The sequence below is a fragment of the Myiozetetes cayanensis genome, unplaced genomic scaffold (assembly GCF_022539395.1).
Source record: "Myiozetetes cayanensis isolate MyiCay16 unplaced genomic scaffold, myiCay2020 scf4, whole genome shotgun sequence".
NCBI lineage: Eukaryota > Metazoa > Chordata > Aves > Passeriformes > Tyrannidae > Myiozetetes > Myiozetetes cayanensis.
This window is the reverse complement of record NW_026087631.1, coordinates 21260641-21279736: the sequence shown is the minus strand read 5'-3', so window position 1 is coordinate 21279736 and position 19096 is coordinate 21260641. Positions and strand designations below refer to the sequence as shown.

Here is a 19096-nt window from a genome sequence, read left to right as displayed (position 1 = left end):
GTAGCCAGCAACTCTAGGGTGAGTTGCTGGTTGGTATAAGTTATAGATCAAGCCCACAGTGAGAAGTATGAACAGAGTTTGGTTAAATTAATAGGGTTTACCTTACCCAGCTGATAAAAGAGACTACTAGTTTCATGTATTTTGCAGAACAGAGAAGAAAAACGGAAACAGAAATGAAGAATTATGTGGACAGTACATTAAAACAAATAATTAAGCAAGAACACTGTATCTCTGAGGTTCCTCATGAGAGTGATCTACTGTTTTAAGATCACATATTGTCATCAAAGTCTGGAAATTATGCAAATAATACTAGCTACATTTAGAGGTCTGCAGCAGTAAAGACTTCACCACCTAAATAGTAATTGTCTCTCAGGAAAGATAATGATTTTTGTGCAATGCAAGGGTGCTACCTACAGGCTTAAGAGGAGAATGACATCCAGAGAAACAGGAAAAAGGATCCTATTTTTATGAGGAAATAGGACAGAACTAGCATTATCACTAAACTCAGTATCTCTTAATTTTAGGCTAAAGAACACATGTTTAACCAAAAATTTTTAAAATCCATAATATCAAAGATGTTTATTCTAATAGTTTAATTCCAAATCTTACAATGGTGTCTGTATTTTTTTTTTTAATAATTTAAAGGATCATGAAAAATAGGCTTTTTTAATCAAGAAACATTAAATAAGTTCTATGCTTCTCTAACACACATATTTCAGTCATATTTTTGTTGACAAACTTGGCCATAACTATCTAAAGATCACATTCAAAGATCACAACTGGTCTTGCAAATACAGAAAGTTGTAAGACAGGAAGTATTTGTACCATATTAAATATGTATCTCTCCTATATATTTTGTATAAAAAAATACTTTATTCAATGCAGTGCAATTGTACAGAGAATTACTTAGCCTAAAGCTAAGTTTATCCAATATTTTTGAGATAATGAAGAGATGCTTGGGAAGTTGCATTAATCTAAGGGCAAGTTTTTTCTTCCCTGCATCTTTTACACATTTTTCTCTCTCCCAGGCAGGTCAAATATGGCAAATACTTATGCATATGTGCAAATTTACTCTTGTGGACAGCCCCAGTGATCTGAATTGAAATTAATGACATGGATTTAGAAGCATAGGCTCAGTTTATTAATTTTTAGGAACAAAGGTGTGCCCACCACACGGTAGGCACCACTGCAGTACACATCCAGCAGATAATGATAACAGCAGCAGCAGAAGCGTTCTCCTGTATGTGTCTTCAGCTAAGACTCGGGCAAGCCATGCAATTCAAAAGCAATACATTTTGCCTTTCAAAAAAATTCTGACATCCTTTCTTTCTTTTCCTTTTTTGAGTGGAATAGTTTCAAAAGTAGTATAAAAACAGAAAAAAAAAGGTAAATATTATTAAATGCATTTTACATTATAAAACAGAGTAATAATTCAAAATATTTTCCTTTCAGATGTATGATTCAGCAGTTCCATATTTAAAGGCTGTATTTTTTTATATCTGTAGTGAAAAAAGGACAGAACCCTTTCAAAGTATAATTATGTAAGTTTTTAAATCACTGCCGTGCTATGAAAGGGAGAATTTAAAAACAAGACTTTTTTTGTGTTCATTTGTCCAAATCCTAAATATCTCTTAGGGAGTAAATGTCCACATAAATTTTTATTTATATAAAATAATTATGACATTTAAAATTAATTATCTGATGAGCTGAAAAAGTGTCTTATTCTACTGCCTCAGTTGAACAGATAACCTACATTAAAGTACTGTTCTTAAATAATAAGAATACATTAGTAGCTAATTGCAGCTTGGCTAGAAATACTATCACAAAGGAAAAAACCCACAACATAAGCTTTGGTCAAAACTAAAAAAAAAAACAAACATAAAGAACCAATGGTATTGATTTATGCCATAGAATGAAATAAAAAGTGTTCAGCAACAAAACATATCTTTTGCTTTATTCTTAGTCAAGTAAAATATCTCTTAAGGACAAGATCCTACTGATATTGCTACTGATTTGAGATACAATTTTTTTTGCAAAATATTCATTTATTCATGATTTTGGGATGAAATTTTCAAGAACAGTTTTACCCAAACCTATTCTTTTTTTTTTTATTATTATTTTTAGAAATGGAGGGGCGAAGGATATATATTATTGTAATTATATTCTACATAAAATAATATACTTCCATTACAATTAAATGAGCTCAATTCTATTTTAATTATGAAGATAGTCCTTGATCATATTTTTAATAGAAATGACTCATTATAATTAAAATGTTCAGAGTACATTTAAATGACTGTTGAGGAGAGAACCACACAAGCCGTAGCAGGAAATTCATAACAACTTCAGTGTGAAATTAGTATTTAATTAATTTAAAAATATTTTATACCTCCTATGTAGTTGTCTGTGAATTATATCAAGTTGCCTTTCCCACTAATTAAACTTATTCATATTTTATTCAGTTCCCCCAATTTTTAATTGCATCAGAAAGTCTGTGAGCAGGTAGTGGTAAAATGTTCATGGGTAGCTGGAGAAATATTAGTAAACAGAAAAGTTCCTACTAGCTTTCTCATCACGATAACTAAATTTTAAATGATATGCCCAAATAATTTTATTTATTACTTCCCTGTGACAAACTAATGCATCAACACATAATCCCATTTTGGTGCCCTCTAATATTTTAAATGCAAAGATTCCCCCCCCTCCCTTGTTATATTTTCTCAACCCGTAACCAATATTAAATTTTCCAAAGAGTAGGGATAGCACATGTTTATAATTCCCCCTAGTTTCATGGTAGAAGGAAAACTACTGCAAAAGTATTTCTGATAGGGAAAAAATTAAAATGATTCAGTCACGTGCAAATACAGTTTTTAATTCAGCTACATGTATAGGCAATAAATACATTTCCAACTTTTAAAACTAACCACTATTACATAAAACTTAACTGATTTAGGTAAATATTTTTACTCTTCTATAGTACTTCATGTGTGTCCTAAAATTATTTTCTTCTTTGAATTGCTATAACAGTAATTACATGAAGTTCCTTCCATGAAAATGGCTATCACTTTTTTCTTTGTAGTTTCTCTGAGAAATTCTCTACAAAATTCTTCAGAACACCAATCAAAACTGGAAAAAAAAATTCCTTTATGAAATTTCTGTGACCTTTGCCATTATTCACTAGTTAGAAACCCATAAAAGAATAAATAACATATATGACTCACGAATTATCAATTATGAAAAATAATCTGAGGTAAAATGCTACACTAATGCAAAAAGATGGATTACTTGTCATAAACTAATAAAGCTTTTGTTTGTGAATCCAATATCTCATTTCCTTCCTTTGTGTTGAGAAACTTAAAATTATTTTTAAGCTGCATTAACTTAAAAAAATGCAACTATAGCAAAAGCGAACATTGAAAGTGCCCCAGAAATAATCTGTCATTTAAAAACTAATTCATACTTTATATTTGACTATCAGTTCTAAAAATCAAAACTCAGCAGAGGCGAGATACATCATAGAGCAAGCAGATAGTCCGCTACATCTGAGGTAAGTGGTAGTGTTGGTTCTACCTTCCAGATCTTAAAGTGGTCTCAAAGAAGTGCCATCTTTGTCATTGCAAGGCAGACAACGGAATTTAATTAGTCAATAATCACATTTTAGAACACAGATAGCCTTGTTTTAAAGCACTCCTCCTGCATTAGAATTCTTCAAGCTTTTTGTTTACTTTCCTCTCTGTAACTTGGGGGAGGGGATTAATTCAGATTTTTAATAAAAAGAATATGAGAAGAAATGGATGTCTGCAGAAAACAAAATAAATACAAGCCTCAGAGTACCACAGTGCAGTGACATCAGCTGTCGAGGGGTTATCTACGAAAAACTGTCTGGTGATGCAGTGGAGAATTCACTATGCTCCCTGACTGGATGACAGGATTTCTCAAATCGGAGATAAACCAAGATGAGCTTTATTTCCATCTAGAAATCACAAACTCCCTGCTCAGCCTTTTGTCTTCCCCGCAAACAGTGAACCCAGTGCTTGTGACAATGCTGAGAGAAAAATACCAGCAGGAATGCTACTGATGCTTATAACAGTGTCTCTCAGTTCTAGTTTAAGTCCTTACTCTTTTCACATACCCTTTTTGCTCTGCCTATGCCAGAATCCACAGTCATCTTTGGCTCACTAACTTTGACCCAATCAAGGGGAGACACCTGATTTATAACACTGCCAGCTACAGTTCTTAACTATCTTGCATGGTGAGAAACAGTGGAATGATTTAATTAAAATAATTTAATTTAAATTAGGCATATTAGATGTAAGAAAGGGAGCAGAAGGGTGAGAGCTGTGATCCAAAGGCAATGAAGCATACTAACCAGAGATTCCCAGGTTCAGATCCTAGGTCAGATACGCACTCCCTGCTCCCAGCTTCAGCTAAGAGTGCGCCTGGAGGTGGTTGCTGCTGCTTTTGGGAGAATGGAGGAGCAGGCTTGTGTGTCGGGAGGGATTAGCTACATTGTCACTCACTAATGACAGCTGCCAAATAATTAGAAACCACATTAAGTTCTTAACTCTACCTCTGCTAATCAGCAAGATCAAACTCCTACAACTGGATAGGATTTTTTTCCATTAAAAAAAAAAAAAAAGAGAGAGAGACAGCAAGAATACGTAGAAAGTAGTTTGCACATTTGCTGTCTAATCAGGATGTAAGGCAGCAAACAAGCACACAGTTGTAAAAATGAACTTTGACAGAATAAAATACTCAACCGATTTGGACCTGCCTCAACAGCATCACTTGTGAGGGCTGTTTTCCTGTGCATAAGAGACAAATGTTCTAAGCAATATTACTTCTATTAAATGCTGATCATCAGGAATCAACCAGCAAAAGGGAAACAGTATTTAAGCATTTTGACATCATATTCTTCAAGAAGGTGGAACTTGAGAACACGAAAGCTCTGCTACGTTTACTGTGAGAAAGCAAAAAAAAACCTTGCAGAAAAGAAGATCTGAGTAGCCTTTACTACAGCTATTCTCTGGCTAGGTTGTTGGTCAAGGCAAATTTTGTTCACTGACCTTCGGGAAATTTACAATTTTGCCATATTCTCCATATAGACAGAAAGCTTATTTCTTTGAAGCAAATTCAAAATAGATGGTTAATGTAATGAATGTTTTTTTGGTGGTTGTTGTTTAGGGGGGGGGGCAGTTGGGTTGGGTTTTTTCGGTTGGTTTGTTTTTTTTTACTTAACCTGTGACTTTGATAAGGCTGCTTTCGGACATATAATGGTTACCCAACCGTTTTATGGTTTTAACAAACCCTTACTTCTTCCTCATATTCTATACAATGTAGACTCTATTTGCACGCAAGCAGTACTAAATTACAGATAAAATTACAGCAAATTTGTTTTCTCAAGAAAGCAGTGAGGCCTAACATCCCTCGAGTAATAACAGCCTTGCTTTTAATTCAGAAGTAGAACTGGAATAATCTTCCCTCGGAAAATGTGACAATAGAGCTGTTCTTGCAGGGCTGAATGGGGCACGGCTCAGTTTGCAGGTGCTCCGGTGGAGAGGCAGGAGGGTGCCTGACTGGGGTCAGGAGCCCAGGCTGTGGTAGGTAACTCCAGACTGGTCCACCATTCATTGGATGGGGCTCTGAATATGTGAAGAAGTATGCCCCAGAGAATGGGTAATTTACAGAGATGTATCTTGCTCATACTGATGGAATCAAGATAGCTAATAAAAACCTGAAGCACCCTTTGAGCAAAGCTGAAGTGTCTTAAAAGGTTAAAACCCTGTAAATCACACCCAAAGTGATTCTTGAATCTGAAAAGAATACTACATTATAAAGACCTATCAGCACACTAAAGTTATTTTCCAAATGCTCCAACTAACAGATTGTCAGGAAGAAATAACTTTTTTTAATGTGTTTCACTGGAGTTATATTGAAGCAACCTAATATTCAGCATTAAAAGCACTATTAAGATTGATGTGAAGCTATGAAAACAATGAAGTAATACAGACACAAAGCTCAAGTAAGGCATTAGTTACCTCTATTGTAAACTAAATCACTCCAATACATTTCCATGTTTACCTGCTACAATATTGTGATACAATTCCCAACTGATGGAAATGAAGCACATTTAAGGAATAAGCAATAAGTGCTCTTAATGTGGTCTTATGCTGGTAATCACTGCCTTGGGAAAATTATATTGTGTTTTATATACTAATACTATAATGTTTTTATTAACTCAGAATCCCTCTACTAACAGTGGTGCTTTAAGCAAGTAACAATTAATATAGTAGTAAATATTAAAAATACCTACTTTAAAATTTAAGTCATTTAAATAAGTATCTGCTGGTATTACTTTTTCTTCAAGAGAAATGAGCAAAAAGAACATGGTATACCAAGAAAAAATTACTCAGTCTTTCTTACAGTATTGATCACTCATCTTCAGAAGAATTAGCTGGATTTAATTATTAAAAATACACTTTTCTTGGCAAATGAAGAATTTGTCAGTGGAAAACAGAGATACAAATACATACACCTGTGCCTTCTGGTCTGAGATATGGAAGAGATTTCTTCTCTACCTTGTAAATGAGCACCAGAAAGAAATAGAGCAAGAAGAGAATCATAGAAGTTGACTTTATCAAGGTGAGAGTAGTGCAGAACAGATATCATGTACCTGTGTTCTTAAAAACTGAGGACAAATGTAAGAAAATACTAAATCCTAATGCATTTGTCTCACCTGGCAGAAAATACACTGTGCATGAGCGTTAAATGAATAACGGATTTTTTTAAATGCACTCAACTTCCAAAACCAGGCTGTCATTGTCCTTGTTACTTGTTGTGGTTTAGGAATGATACTCCCCAATTTAGTGCTTCCAGTGAGACTCTCCAAATCATGCACTGTTTGATTGCTCACCCCCCTCTCCATTCTCCCTTCCGAGGAGGCGTGAAAGGTGAAGATTCGGGTTGAGATGGAAACAGCAATGAGATAAGAAAACAAACAGTAACAGCAACAATAGTAATGACAGAGGGTACAAGAAAGAGGAAACAACAATACCCAACCACTCCCCCTGCCATACTATGCCAACCCAGAAGGGACTCCTCCTCTCCAGAAGATACTCCTTTTCCCCCACTCCCAGCAATGACATGAGGCAGTACAGAATAACCTCCAGGTCATAGCTATGCCCCCTCCTGGCTACTGCAAAAATTAACCACTTCCTGGCTGGAACCAGGACACAGAGGTACAATTAAAGTAGATATTTAATGTCAGCTTATCATGTTTATCCCTCAAGTTATGATATAAAGGAGGTATACAGAGTGCAGAGAATCACCGATATGCACTGATGTCAGCTTGATTTTGTTTTAATCACAGCTTTCCCAAGTATACAGAGCCACTTCCTGGTGTGATGAATGCAAAATATGTACTCTGTACATCAAAACAGAATTAATTTTATTCATTTTTGAGCACATTCCTTTGATACCTTTTTGTTTTTCTAATGGGGTTAGGAAGTGTCTGTCTCCGTTCATTAATGAGCAGTGTCTGCTTACAGAGACCAGTCGATTAGAACTGGTATAGCTAATCACAGCTACTATATAACTGAAGGGAGAAAATCATGTCTCTTATTCAGCCAGTGTTGCACACTAATTTTCCGAGAAGTTTGAGTTACATAATACTATTTTAACAGATAACCTTGCAATGCTACTAACAGCTGTGAGAGCAGTGGTCAATCTCAGATAAAAAAGACTAAATTATGTCAGTTTTTTACTTTTGAAAATGAGTGTGCTCTTCGTAGAGTACTTGTATCTCTGGAAAGCAGTTGGAGTGTTGTAACTCCAGATGTCATTCATGGAAATGTACAAACTCAAAGATCTGCCATACAGTCGTAATTTATTCAGTATCAGCTACAGCCATTTCACTTACAGTTTTGTCTTTTTTTTTTCTCTTTAGTAACAACTGTGGTCACAATGTTAGTTAGCTCTACTGGATAAGTGTTAATACCTATTCTGGAATAAGTACAATCTACCAGTAAATCCAAAATAAACGATGGCTTTAAATTATGCCTTCTTATTAATTGCCAAGTATTAAACAGATTTGGGGATATAAATATCTACTATTTTTCTTTTGAAAAGTAAATAAGTTAAAAATAAAAGATAAGAAATACTGTTTCTATAAAATAAGTGGCTATGACTTTTTACTTCAAGGCTTTTTACCTCAGGGTCAGCTGAAACTCTCCTTTCCTGCAGAAGGTAAATCACTTATGCAACACATTTGGTAATAATTTAACATTCTGTCTGTACTCTTTCACATATTAAAACACTATCTAGACAACAATTTTTCTTACTTTGACGTTTAACTAAAAAGATCTTTGAGGTAGTTTTTGCTCCTCCTTATATTGCCATGGCCAGTAAAAGAAGTTACTGTGCAAGATAGGACATTGAAAACACGTAGGCTTTACAAGTAATGTGGCTAAGGCTATGTGAGGATGTGTTGCTTCTCATATAACTCATCACTAAAAGATGATGAAAAGGTAAGATATCTTACAATTAACCATGTGCACATTTTAAGTCATGAAAGTTTAAATGGCCCGCAATGACTATGAAAGAGCACCTCAGGGAACCCAAGGGTGATAGAGTACCCATTACCTTAGAACATCATTACTAAATAATTAACGAAAATCAGTATCGGTGATGTCTGAATTCCTTCAAGTGAAAAGTTTTTCATTCAGGACAGTTTTGCGCACTCAAGAGGAAAGTGAAATGCAAGCCCTCTCCAGAAACGTATCCATGATGGGTTCAATAGAAGTACTCTGCAACTTTTCCAATAACACCAGGCAGTGGGAGATTGCCTTGTACATGCCTTGTGTTATCAGAAACATACTCCAGAGTAAGATGGAACTCACACAAATTGGCTGCCCAGATTTCTAATCATATCACTGCCTTAACAGGAAATCTAAAATTGTTTTTAGAACTTTTTAGGTAATTCTAAATATAGGAGAGTAACTAGTATTTTTTGTCAATTTCTACAATTTTTCATCAACCACATTTTAGTGGATAATTAAATACTTTCAAAATACTCAAATACCTATTTTCTAAGGAAAAGAGGTGGGAAGAACTATGGTAGTGAAGGGAAAAGTCCAAGACTTGGGATACCATTGCCTATTTTGCTATTTCTTTTTTCAGAAATCACAAAGTAAGGAAAGTAATTCCCTGCACTGCATAAGAATTTTTGAGATTTAACACCTTCAGATTGTGAGGAAACTCAGAACAGAATCTACTTAGGTACCTAAAATACATATGCAGGTAAAATAAACACCTAAGGGAGAAATTAGAGTGCCTAAAGGTAGTGTGGATGTCATTTTAGGCATCCTCAGGTGTGCACCCCAGTCACCTGAACAGTTATGGCAGAAATAACAGAGAAACTAAGACAGACACATACTTTTCCGGAACAGCAGCTGGGTGGCACACAGGATGCTCTGGGTTACTAAAACCAGCACTAGGTGTGTGCTTGGGTAATGAATTTCACTGTTAAACTGGCTAGCAAGTATGTGTTCACTCTGCGAACAAAGTCAAATGAAAGTGACTTTTTAAAAACAATATAAAATACTAAAAGAAACTTTTATGTATATAAATATTTCCCAGTCTTTCTTTGTATCAGATTTGCAAACACACAGTGTGACAAACCCAAGATGTGGACAGATGACAGCAGTTTTTCCTCAACAGCATCATTCCTCATTTGTTAAGTAAAGAGGGTTTTTTTAATAACAGCTGGTGCTGGTAGGTTCTTTCAGTATGAGTATTTAATGGATCTCTATGGTCACATACACCAGGTTCCACTATTTACTGTTTTTCTCTCCTATCCCACCTTCTAAAACCTGGCAAACAGTATAGGTAAGTGTTGCAGAAAGCTCAAATTCCACTGTAATTCTGCAGAGGTCCAACACCAGTTCTGCTGGTCTATGGAAAATTAGGAAAGAGGAAACAGAGCTTTTCTTTTTGTTTGCTTTACTTTGAAAAAACACAAACAAATAAAAAAACCCAAACAAAACCCCATAGCAGTCTGGTTCACTTCTTACTCCTTCCTGCTGCTGAAGATGCAGCTGACAAAAAGCTGAAAGACTCTTGCACATGTGTGCAATATGCATCAGAAATTAATCTCATACCTGGCCTTGCCATTGCCATGTCACTTTACCTCTCCAAATCTCTCTTGAGAATAGGTAGTTTTGACAGCAACAAAAAATTTTGAAAAGGCTTTTTTTTGAAATGTAAGAAGCTTTTGCAACTACTTTACCAGCACTTATTCCAAATTTCAAATGCTAGACAAGAGGTGGCAAAGACAATTTGATGATATATTTCACCCAGGTTTAGTGAAAAGTAATTTTAAGGTGTTTATATGTTATATCCTCAATAACAGTATCAACAGCAGCAACACCAGCAAGTTTTTAAATATATCTGAAAATTCGGATTCTTCTACAATTACAGTGTTAAAACAAAGGAAAATATGTAATAACTAGCACAAGTAATTCCAACTCCTGATGTGTCATATCAAGTCTCTCCCAAAACATAATCTTCGTCCTTCAGCTTTGAATGAATGTTGCTTCCTAAATATGCAATAGTGATCATTTCCCTTTTTAATAAGGAAAAGCTAAGTAAGTTGACAAAACTATTTTACAGTCTCATTTCCTGCTAGGGACCAGCTCTTTTCAATCCTGTTTCCTTTTCAATGAATTAGTATGACACCTCCACAACTAAACGGTGTACATGCAAGAGAATGAACAAAGACTTGGGACACTATTATGTCATTTTCACACATGAATTCTGTAGTGTCTGAAAGAAGACAAAGCCTTGGTGAGTTATACCTGACAAATTACTTGGATGTAGGGAAAGTAATTTTACCAACATTTGAAAGGCTAAGAAAGACTTTTCTGTGTGCATGTACATACATGTAGAGAAAGAATCAGAGTAATAGAACAGGAATAAGAGAACGTCTTCATAGAAAGCTTTAATTTGAGGACATATGTGTGTGACTGGGTGAGGGTACTCTCCTTCCAAGTGAGAAAAGAAAAATGTTTATTTTATGAGCAACAGCTATATGTTCAAACAGGCAATTAAAGTACTTTATTGAGGCCATTTTGGGATACCAAACACTCTGAAGATTATATTCCCTCATATTTCATGTTTAGTGTTCCTCTAAGTAAAATACGTGGATCCATTTAGTTGCTCAGTTGTGAATTGTACTTTAAAGGTGAGGGCACATTTTTGATAATGTACGTCTTAAACTTTTCATTAAACTACCAAATTTAAATTCTACATTTTTGTGCACTTTGACATTTTTGTTTGGCATTTTCATTAATTTTGCAACATACATAAACGTAGCTGAAATGTTAACTGATCAATACTTTGTCTCTTTCACGTAGCACTAGAGTAAAGCTCCCTGAGGACCATGCAGCAGTACAGAAATTAAATGTGTATCAAATACTAACGTTAAATACAGCAGTACTTACTGTATAACAACTGAAAAGGCTAGAATTCCAAACGGACAGATGGTAGCACAAATTACCTACAATCACTACTAAAGATTGAAGTTTGTCCCATAAAATAATTCCTTGACTGACACTGAAGTGTATCCTTTTACTGATAGCTCGGTTGTCCAATTATTTTTGTAATCTACAAGAACAGAAATGTCTGGTCAAGAAGCTGATGGAAATTAGGCCCAGTTAGTAGATATTTCAGTGCCCACAGTGGATTAATCTGAAGAAAAAACACCCACTTTTGCATACTCTAATAAAGTTCTTCTGCCTCAAATATGTAATATTAATTACTGAATTAAAATAAGAAAATTAACTGCTAAATACTCTAAATGTCTATACATAAAATCATGTGAAATTATGGAAAAGGTTCCCTGTATATATTCTATTCTTTTCCATTGCATTTAGGTGCTTAAGAAGTATAAACACAAGTATGTAACACATGCTTGATCTAGATCTAACAGGACTCTGTGTGATACAATAAAACTGTTCTGGAATTGAAACATCAATTTAAAACTGTTGCTACATACCTCCTTTATTTAATAGGAAATAAATATGGAAAAGCAGGAAAGAATATAAAATTTTTTTATTGTTCTAATCCAAAGTCATATGCTAGCCAGATCAACCTATGGTTTATGAGTTATTTATGAATATCTTTGAATATCTGAAAAGTAACAGCTAGTAATATGTCACAGTTACACGAAGACATTAAAATATTATGTATTAGCAGCAATTTCTCTTCTGCTGTGAATTACTGAATCACAGTAAAAAGAACTGGAGAGGAAACCTTAAGTCATTCAGAAAAAATCCCCAGTGAAGGTGATGAGCCTATGTTAACAGGAACAGGTAAAATATTGTTTAGTTGAGGAAATGTATAATCTAGAATTTTGAAAACTTGACTTCTAAGTTTCTCTACCACTAGGCACAGCATAGGCAACACAAGTCATTGAGCTGGTGCCTTTAGACAGATTTTGGAAAGAATCATCCTAAACCTTAAATACAGCATTTCCTTATCTAAGATGTCCCAAATAACGTAAAGGTTTCAGACAGCTAAATTCTGGAATACAAATAATCAGCAAGCCCCTTCAATGAACAGTACTAGTCTTGATGACTAACACTGTGACTCTCCAAGGAGACTGACTTTAAAAAGAACTGCATTAAAGCATACAGGAGGTGTATAAAGCAGGTAACAGCAGCTTATTACAGACTCACCATACTAATCAAGCCTTTCTGTAGGTTTCCAAGAGTAGGGTTTTTTTTTTCAGATTGATCTTAGTTATTAAGTTTCTGCAAACTGATCTAGTCTGTCAGAATTTCTTCACCTATGGTCCTGCGTACCCCCATGAGAAAGTAAAGCCATTGGGTAAGGTGCTAAACAGAAGTGCCAGTAACTGTAATGCCAAGGACTTGGGGCATTGTGAGATATGAAAAATCAACCTCCACATACGTAACTTACATGGAATGGCTGTAAATCTGCATCAGAATGTTAACCATCAAGGTATGTCTTCAAATCCAACGGGATGGAAGAAATGGTTAGTTTAAAAGTCTACTTCTCGTACATTATTTATTAGTCTGCCTAAAGAGCTAGAAACCTCCAGAACAGCCTATTTCTCATCTCCTTCCTAGCAATGACATTTTACTGTGACATTCTCTAACCTCTGTGAGACAATGTCAAGAGGAGATATAATTTGTATAATAGTGAAGAGACAAAAAGTATACATACAGGTACATTTATTTTATACAGTCTATTCAATTCAAAGGTAACCTTGGTGCAAGTATAATTCAGCATTACACATGCAAACGGACCACTCTCAAGATTTCAAGAGCTTATAAAAGTCCAGAAACAACCTAAACACAAAGCTTATAATCATGATAGAAATTCACATATATTAGACTTGGCTAGCAAAAACTTTTTTTGCCAGACAGATCCTTGGAGAGAATAACATCAGGTTAAAGAGCACAGGGTCCATTTTGGATGCAGAGCAGGAATACATCTGTACAGTCAGAGCACAAATATAAACATGTCCACAACTACCACAACCACTACTTAGCAAAACAAAGACTGCAAGGAAACTAAGAAAATCAAAATTTTTACATCTCTCTCTCTCTCTCTTAGAGATATGTAAAATATGAATATATATAAAAATAAAATCAGCAATATGTTTCTACTGCAATACACTGTAACTACAATAGTGATGTATACTGATTATAGACCTACCTGCTCAAATTCCATGCTTTATGTATTTCCAAGTACTTATTACGACACTCATTTTTTTCTATGACCAGCAACAATTACATTTTAACAGCAACACAAATTCTTCCATGGCTACACCAGTGTGCCATGGGCAAAAAATAATTTCATTTGCCTCAAAGAATAGGATGTTTTTGCATTTCCCCTTCTTCCACTGGCATCCCGTGAGTGTTCCATATCCGTATTAAAATGAGAGTTAAAGAGAACAGTACTTACTAACTGGAGGAGTAATAGCAATATGAACATTAAAGTTTTATGCAGAAACCTGCACTTTCCTATGAATTGTTAATAACTTCTAACTGAAATGACAGATCGCCGTTCTACAGTAAACAGTAGCAAGTATATTTAGATCTTTGCACATAAGTGTCATTGCTACAGACATCAGTAAAAGTGTAAACCCCCTGACTCTTAGAGCAGCACACATATCTCATGTACTTCTGATGAACACTGCAACCAAGGACTGACAGCATTCTATCATTCTTGACAGGCAAAAGGTGGTTTAATAAGTAACACAGTACAACTGGAGCCCTGCTAGAAGAAACTCCCTGCAAAACATCATGACTTAATGACACACACAGCTACTCCATTTTACTACACAGTCAGCTCCAATGCCTTGTTTGATTTCTCCAAAATTGAGGCACCTGACCTCCAGGTGCATAAGTAAAGAGTACTGTCACCAGACTCGCTCTATAATCACTCAAAGTTAGATGAAAACCATTCCCTGTTCATGTTCATGGGGAAGAAACTCAAAATCTCAGTATTTCAAGCCAACTTAATAAATTCAGATGTTCCAGAAAGTGTTTCTATGTGTACATTTTTACTCCCAGTGGGACTCACTCATGAAAAAACAAATGGGGACTGTGATCTTGTTTGTAGCTGTTATGATTTTGAAAATAGAAAGATATTTGTCAGTGAAACACAATTCAATCAACATTTAAGCTTGAAATTTTCAAAATTTAACAGGAAAATAAAGGTTAACACTAATGAAGATAACATTCATTGAGAAATAGTAGTTTTGTTTAAATCACTAAAAATGAATTCACTAAAAACTGAACTATGACCAGAGCTTGCTGTCTAAAAGGTACTAAAAGGTTGTATTAATGCTTTTAAAGTTGGTTGTGTTTTAATTTGGTGGGCTTTTTTTCGTTTTGTTTTGTTTTTTATTCAGGAACACTACCTCTCAGTAGAGAAGCAAATATTTGAGTCCAGAGCACTTCTCTTTGTAATTTTGTACTTCTGAAAAAGCTACAGGTGTAACATATATGGAGGACAAAATAACACTAATTTGATCTTAATTGTATGTAAATAAATAACTAATATTCAAAACAAGTATATGCAATAAATATGCAATATACGAAGGCACCAAAGAAGATTTAATAGAAGTAATTTGTGAGAAGCTTAAGATATAATAGCAATAATTCACTCACTCCATTTTGATTTGGATCACTCATAAATTATATAAGCAATTATATCTATATTTACACTATTAGTATATGTATATATATTATTATGGCTTTCAAAAAACCCACTCTTTTTTGTGTGACATTTTAAACTTAGTTACTCTCCTAAAAAGCTAAATAAACATTATTTAGAGTATCATCATAATGCAAAGTTTTAAATAAATAAAAAAAAAAGAAACCTCTCTATCTACACTGTATTGTCCCTCAGTCTAGAACAGAAACACACTGGGGTGATTAAAAATAGTATAAAGAAGATCATACCAAAAAAGCAGCTAGACTTCTTGGGGGAGAATCCCAGTCAAAGCAACTGCTAATGTAGCAGACAGCAGTTACAAGTGCCATGACACAATGCTTCATCCGGATAAAGTTCCTCAACAGTAGCTGTTAAAAAGATGGAAGAATGAAAATATATCAAAACCCCAAAAAGTTTCAGAAGAGGCTCATGTTTACAATAATTTCATTCATTATTTCTTAACTAAGGTGAAGACTGAGAAAATAAGCTCTCTAGTTCACAAATTGAGCAAATTAGTTTAAATTCTCTGGCTTGGAAGATAGAGAATTTGTTAGTTGTGTGAACTGATATTTGCTGAATTTAATTCTAGATGGTACACAAATTGTCCAAAATTAAAAAGCCACTTGCAGATTTTCACAAATTATTTTCTTTATTAAATTTCAATTTTATTGAGCCTTTCTTAACAAATGTTGGTCTTTCTTAATACAACGATGCTGCAGCACACTATGCCAAACCCATGCAAAATTTTTGCTCTAATCTAATTAAGATCATCTGTACCCTTTAACATTTGTAACAAATTCGTCTGGTCTCACGTATTTTGAAAACCTGGTTTTAAGTATTTACCAAACTAACTTTAACTGCATTCTTCTAAACTACAGAGGCACAAGACATAACAGCTCTAGGTTTTGAGTCAGGAAAACGTATTTAAATACTCCAAAACAACTTCACCAAAAAATAAAAAAAAAAAAATTAATAATAAAAAAAGAACAAACCAGTGAATTATTTGTGCACTGATTTGCATAGAAAATGATCACTCCTCCTGCTAGTTGCAAAAGTCACAATACCATTTTCTGTTATGAAAGTGGGAAGAAGTATTAATCTTGAGTAAAAGGTCTTATTGTTTCTTTGCTGGAAAAGTAGTGCAAAAGGCAGGTTTAGCAACTGCTTACTCCCAACAGTAAAGAAGGAAATATTTTGCCTCTTGAAATGTTTTTTTATGAACTATATAAAAGAACTGATGTAAAAGTCATCTAGCAGGTAATTTAAGCTCAAGTACATAAGTTTTCAGCAAAGTAAAAATCAGTTCTGAGACCTTTGCCTTTTCTCTGAAAACAACAAAAATATTGTCCCCACAGTCCAATCGAAAGCCCAGCTCTCTCCATATAAAATACATCACTTGTGGAACAGGAAAACTGAATCAAAAGTAGTTCAAGAGGAGAAAAACATGTGTGTTTAAATATTCTTTACCAAAACATTAAAACTGTATGTAGCAAAAATATCCAGAGTAAAAACAAAGAGTCCAGACACTTCTACCCCCAGGATTCTCTGTAGTGTAAAGTGTTTTAGTTTGCTTTCACCTTTGATCCAAACCTTATTCAACTAACTTATTTAAATTTGGCTAAAATAATGCTGAAAGATTCTTTACACTGCAACAAATGGAGAACTTTCAGGTCAAAGTTAACAGCAAAAAATTTATGCAAGACTTAGTTTACATGCACCTGGGCGATAATCTGATATGTGTGGAACCTGCTGGTTTCAACTGTGTTCTTATTCATGTATTTCATGGAAATTAAGCTGCTATTTATAGAGGAGATACAATAAACCTGTGTATTTTGTTTCTGCCTTCTCCAACCTATCATATTCTTTTGTAAACATATAATGAAAATGTTATTAATTTCTCTTAGTAGATGCCAGATATTTGGACTTGATATTACAGATTTTGGAAGAGATTAGTGTTTCCTTACTCTTTACCTGTTTAGATAGTCTGTCTTCCTCTTCAATATACTTCTGTTCTTTAGGCATTAAGGTTCTTATGCTGGCTTTCACCTATGCATTAAAACGTGAGTCAGTATTTCAAACTTACTTGATCTTTACTAATAACACATCCTTTAATTTGCAAAAATTACAAAGTCTCAAAGTCATGGCTGCCAAACCCACAACACATAAGTGTACACAGAGACAAGAGTTGTTGCTCCCTACATTAGCAGCAATAGCAACGGCAGCAACAAAAAGAGTGGGTGTGCCAGGCATTGGCAGAAGAGTATTCTGTAGTATACATCAAGGTTTAGAGAAAATGAGGAATGACAGAAATTCTCTACAAATCAGGAACAAAAGCTCTCATGAAACTGAACTCTTTAGCAGTACAAAAAAGCCAAAGTTAAGACTTACAGCATTAAAAATCACATCTATTTCAAGATAGATGACCCCCTTTGTTGGCCCTGTCAGCTGCTTGTTTTTCAAGACGTAGGCTTTCTGTTCACCATTTTGAATCTGCAGGAAAAGGACATGACAGCCGTCTGTCTCGCGGTCTCCGCTGAATACACCCCCCCAGTGACCCCTGACCCCCAGCTGCTGAAACTGACACAGAACCCAAAACAACTGTGGCAAGTCTGACAAGTACCTGTTCATTACCAGGACCAAGTCTGTCAGGAAAAATTAACTATCATGGGATTCAACATGGCCGTGAATAGAGTATGTTAAAATTTTAGTGTTCTTATTACAGACCTTGGTTGAGAAATGACAGATACAGAGCTGCAAATTTATTTTTTTTTCCTTCCCCCTCCCTTCTGCAGAAAAAAATCAGTGGTATGTCAGGTGAATGAAACTTACAGACAGCAACGGTATAGCAACTTTGCCTAGAAAGTCAGCACTTCGATCGCGGTCTTCATCGTAAACTGTCACTTCAAGCACTGAGTGGATGTCTTTTATATTACTACAAAGGAAGTAGAACACACAGTGGAGAGAGGAAGTCACTTACACCCGCGAGTAGCAAGAGCAAAAGTGTGAAAGGTTAGCAAAAACAGATACCCAACTATTTTTCCAAGCCACGGAGAAGAACAGAACTTAAGTAAATGAGGCCTCCCTGTGTATAACCAAAATGTGTTCTGAGAGCTGCAATGATTGCTCTCTCTCTTTCTCTCTCTCTGCAAGGCTTTCCCAGCTGAGGTTTGCTTTAAATCTCCTACCTAGGGTTTGTGCTGCATGACCTGCAAGGAGCAGCACTGGGGGATTTACAGCCACCAGTAGCAGGACTAAGAGCTTTTAAAGGCTATCCCTTAAATACTGCTGCCATTGCTGCAATTCTTACTGCAAATACTGTGAAATATGTAGGTTTGTAAATGGAAATAATTACAAGCTACAAGAGCATATCCTTGCACTGAAAACAAGCTCTTTATTTCTGAAATCCTCACTTAATTACAAACATACAACAGTCATTATAACAAATAAAGAACAAACAATAGGAAACAATCCATTTCTCAGCTACTACTGAGGCAAAAAAGCCTGCAAGCTATTAAACATTCCACTGCCATGCATTAGAAACATCACTGTACATTGTAAACTCAAGTGAAAAATTCATATGCCTTATTTGGAGAAAAAGAATTATTTGAGAGAACTTATTTTTGATCAAATGGCTTAACCAGCAAACACAATTTCAAGCAAATCAGTTTAACTGCAGCAAAATATACGCCTCCAGATGAGGGATTGCTAGCCCAAAAATTAATTAACAAATCTGAGGATAAATATAATATTCACTGCTACTATACACAGAAAAAAGGCCTTAAAGGCCTTTGGAAGTTTTCTAATTGATTCCTGATTAGTCTTTTGTCCTCTACAAATCCAGGCAATTCCT

General features: G+C 34.9%; 1 protein-coding gene across 2 annotated transcripts in view; it reads right to left on the bottom strand.

The window, feature by feature from the left end:
• MCTP1 (multiple C2 and transmembrane domain containing 1) overlaps positions 1-19096 on the bottom strand; it is a 188710-nt gene that overhangs the window by 79440 nt on the left and 90174 nt on the right. For both annotated transcript variants that reach the window (XM_050329308.1, XM_050329307.1), the window contains 4 exons: positions 18076-18178; positions 17635-17736; positions 17218-17292; positions 15495-15614 (listed from right to left, as the gene is read on the bottom strand). In XM_050329308.1, coding sequence (XP_050185265.1) covers positions 15495-15614; positions 17218-17292; positions 17635-17736; positions 18076-18178 — 400 coding nt within the window. The remainder of the gene's footprint in view (positions 1-15494; positions 15615-17217; positions 17293-17634; positions 17737-18075; positions 18179-19096) is intronic.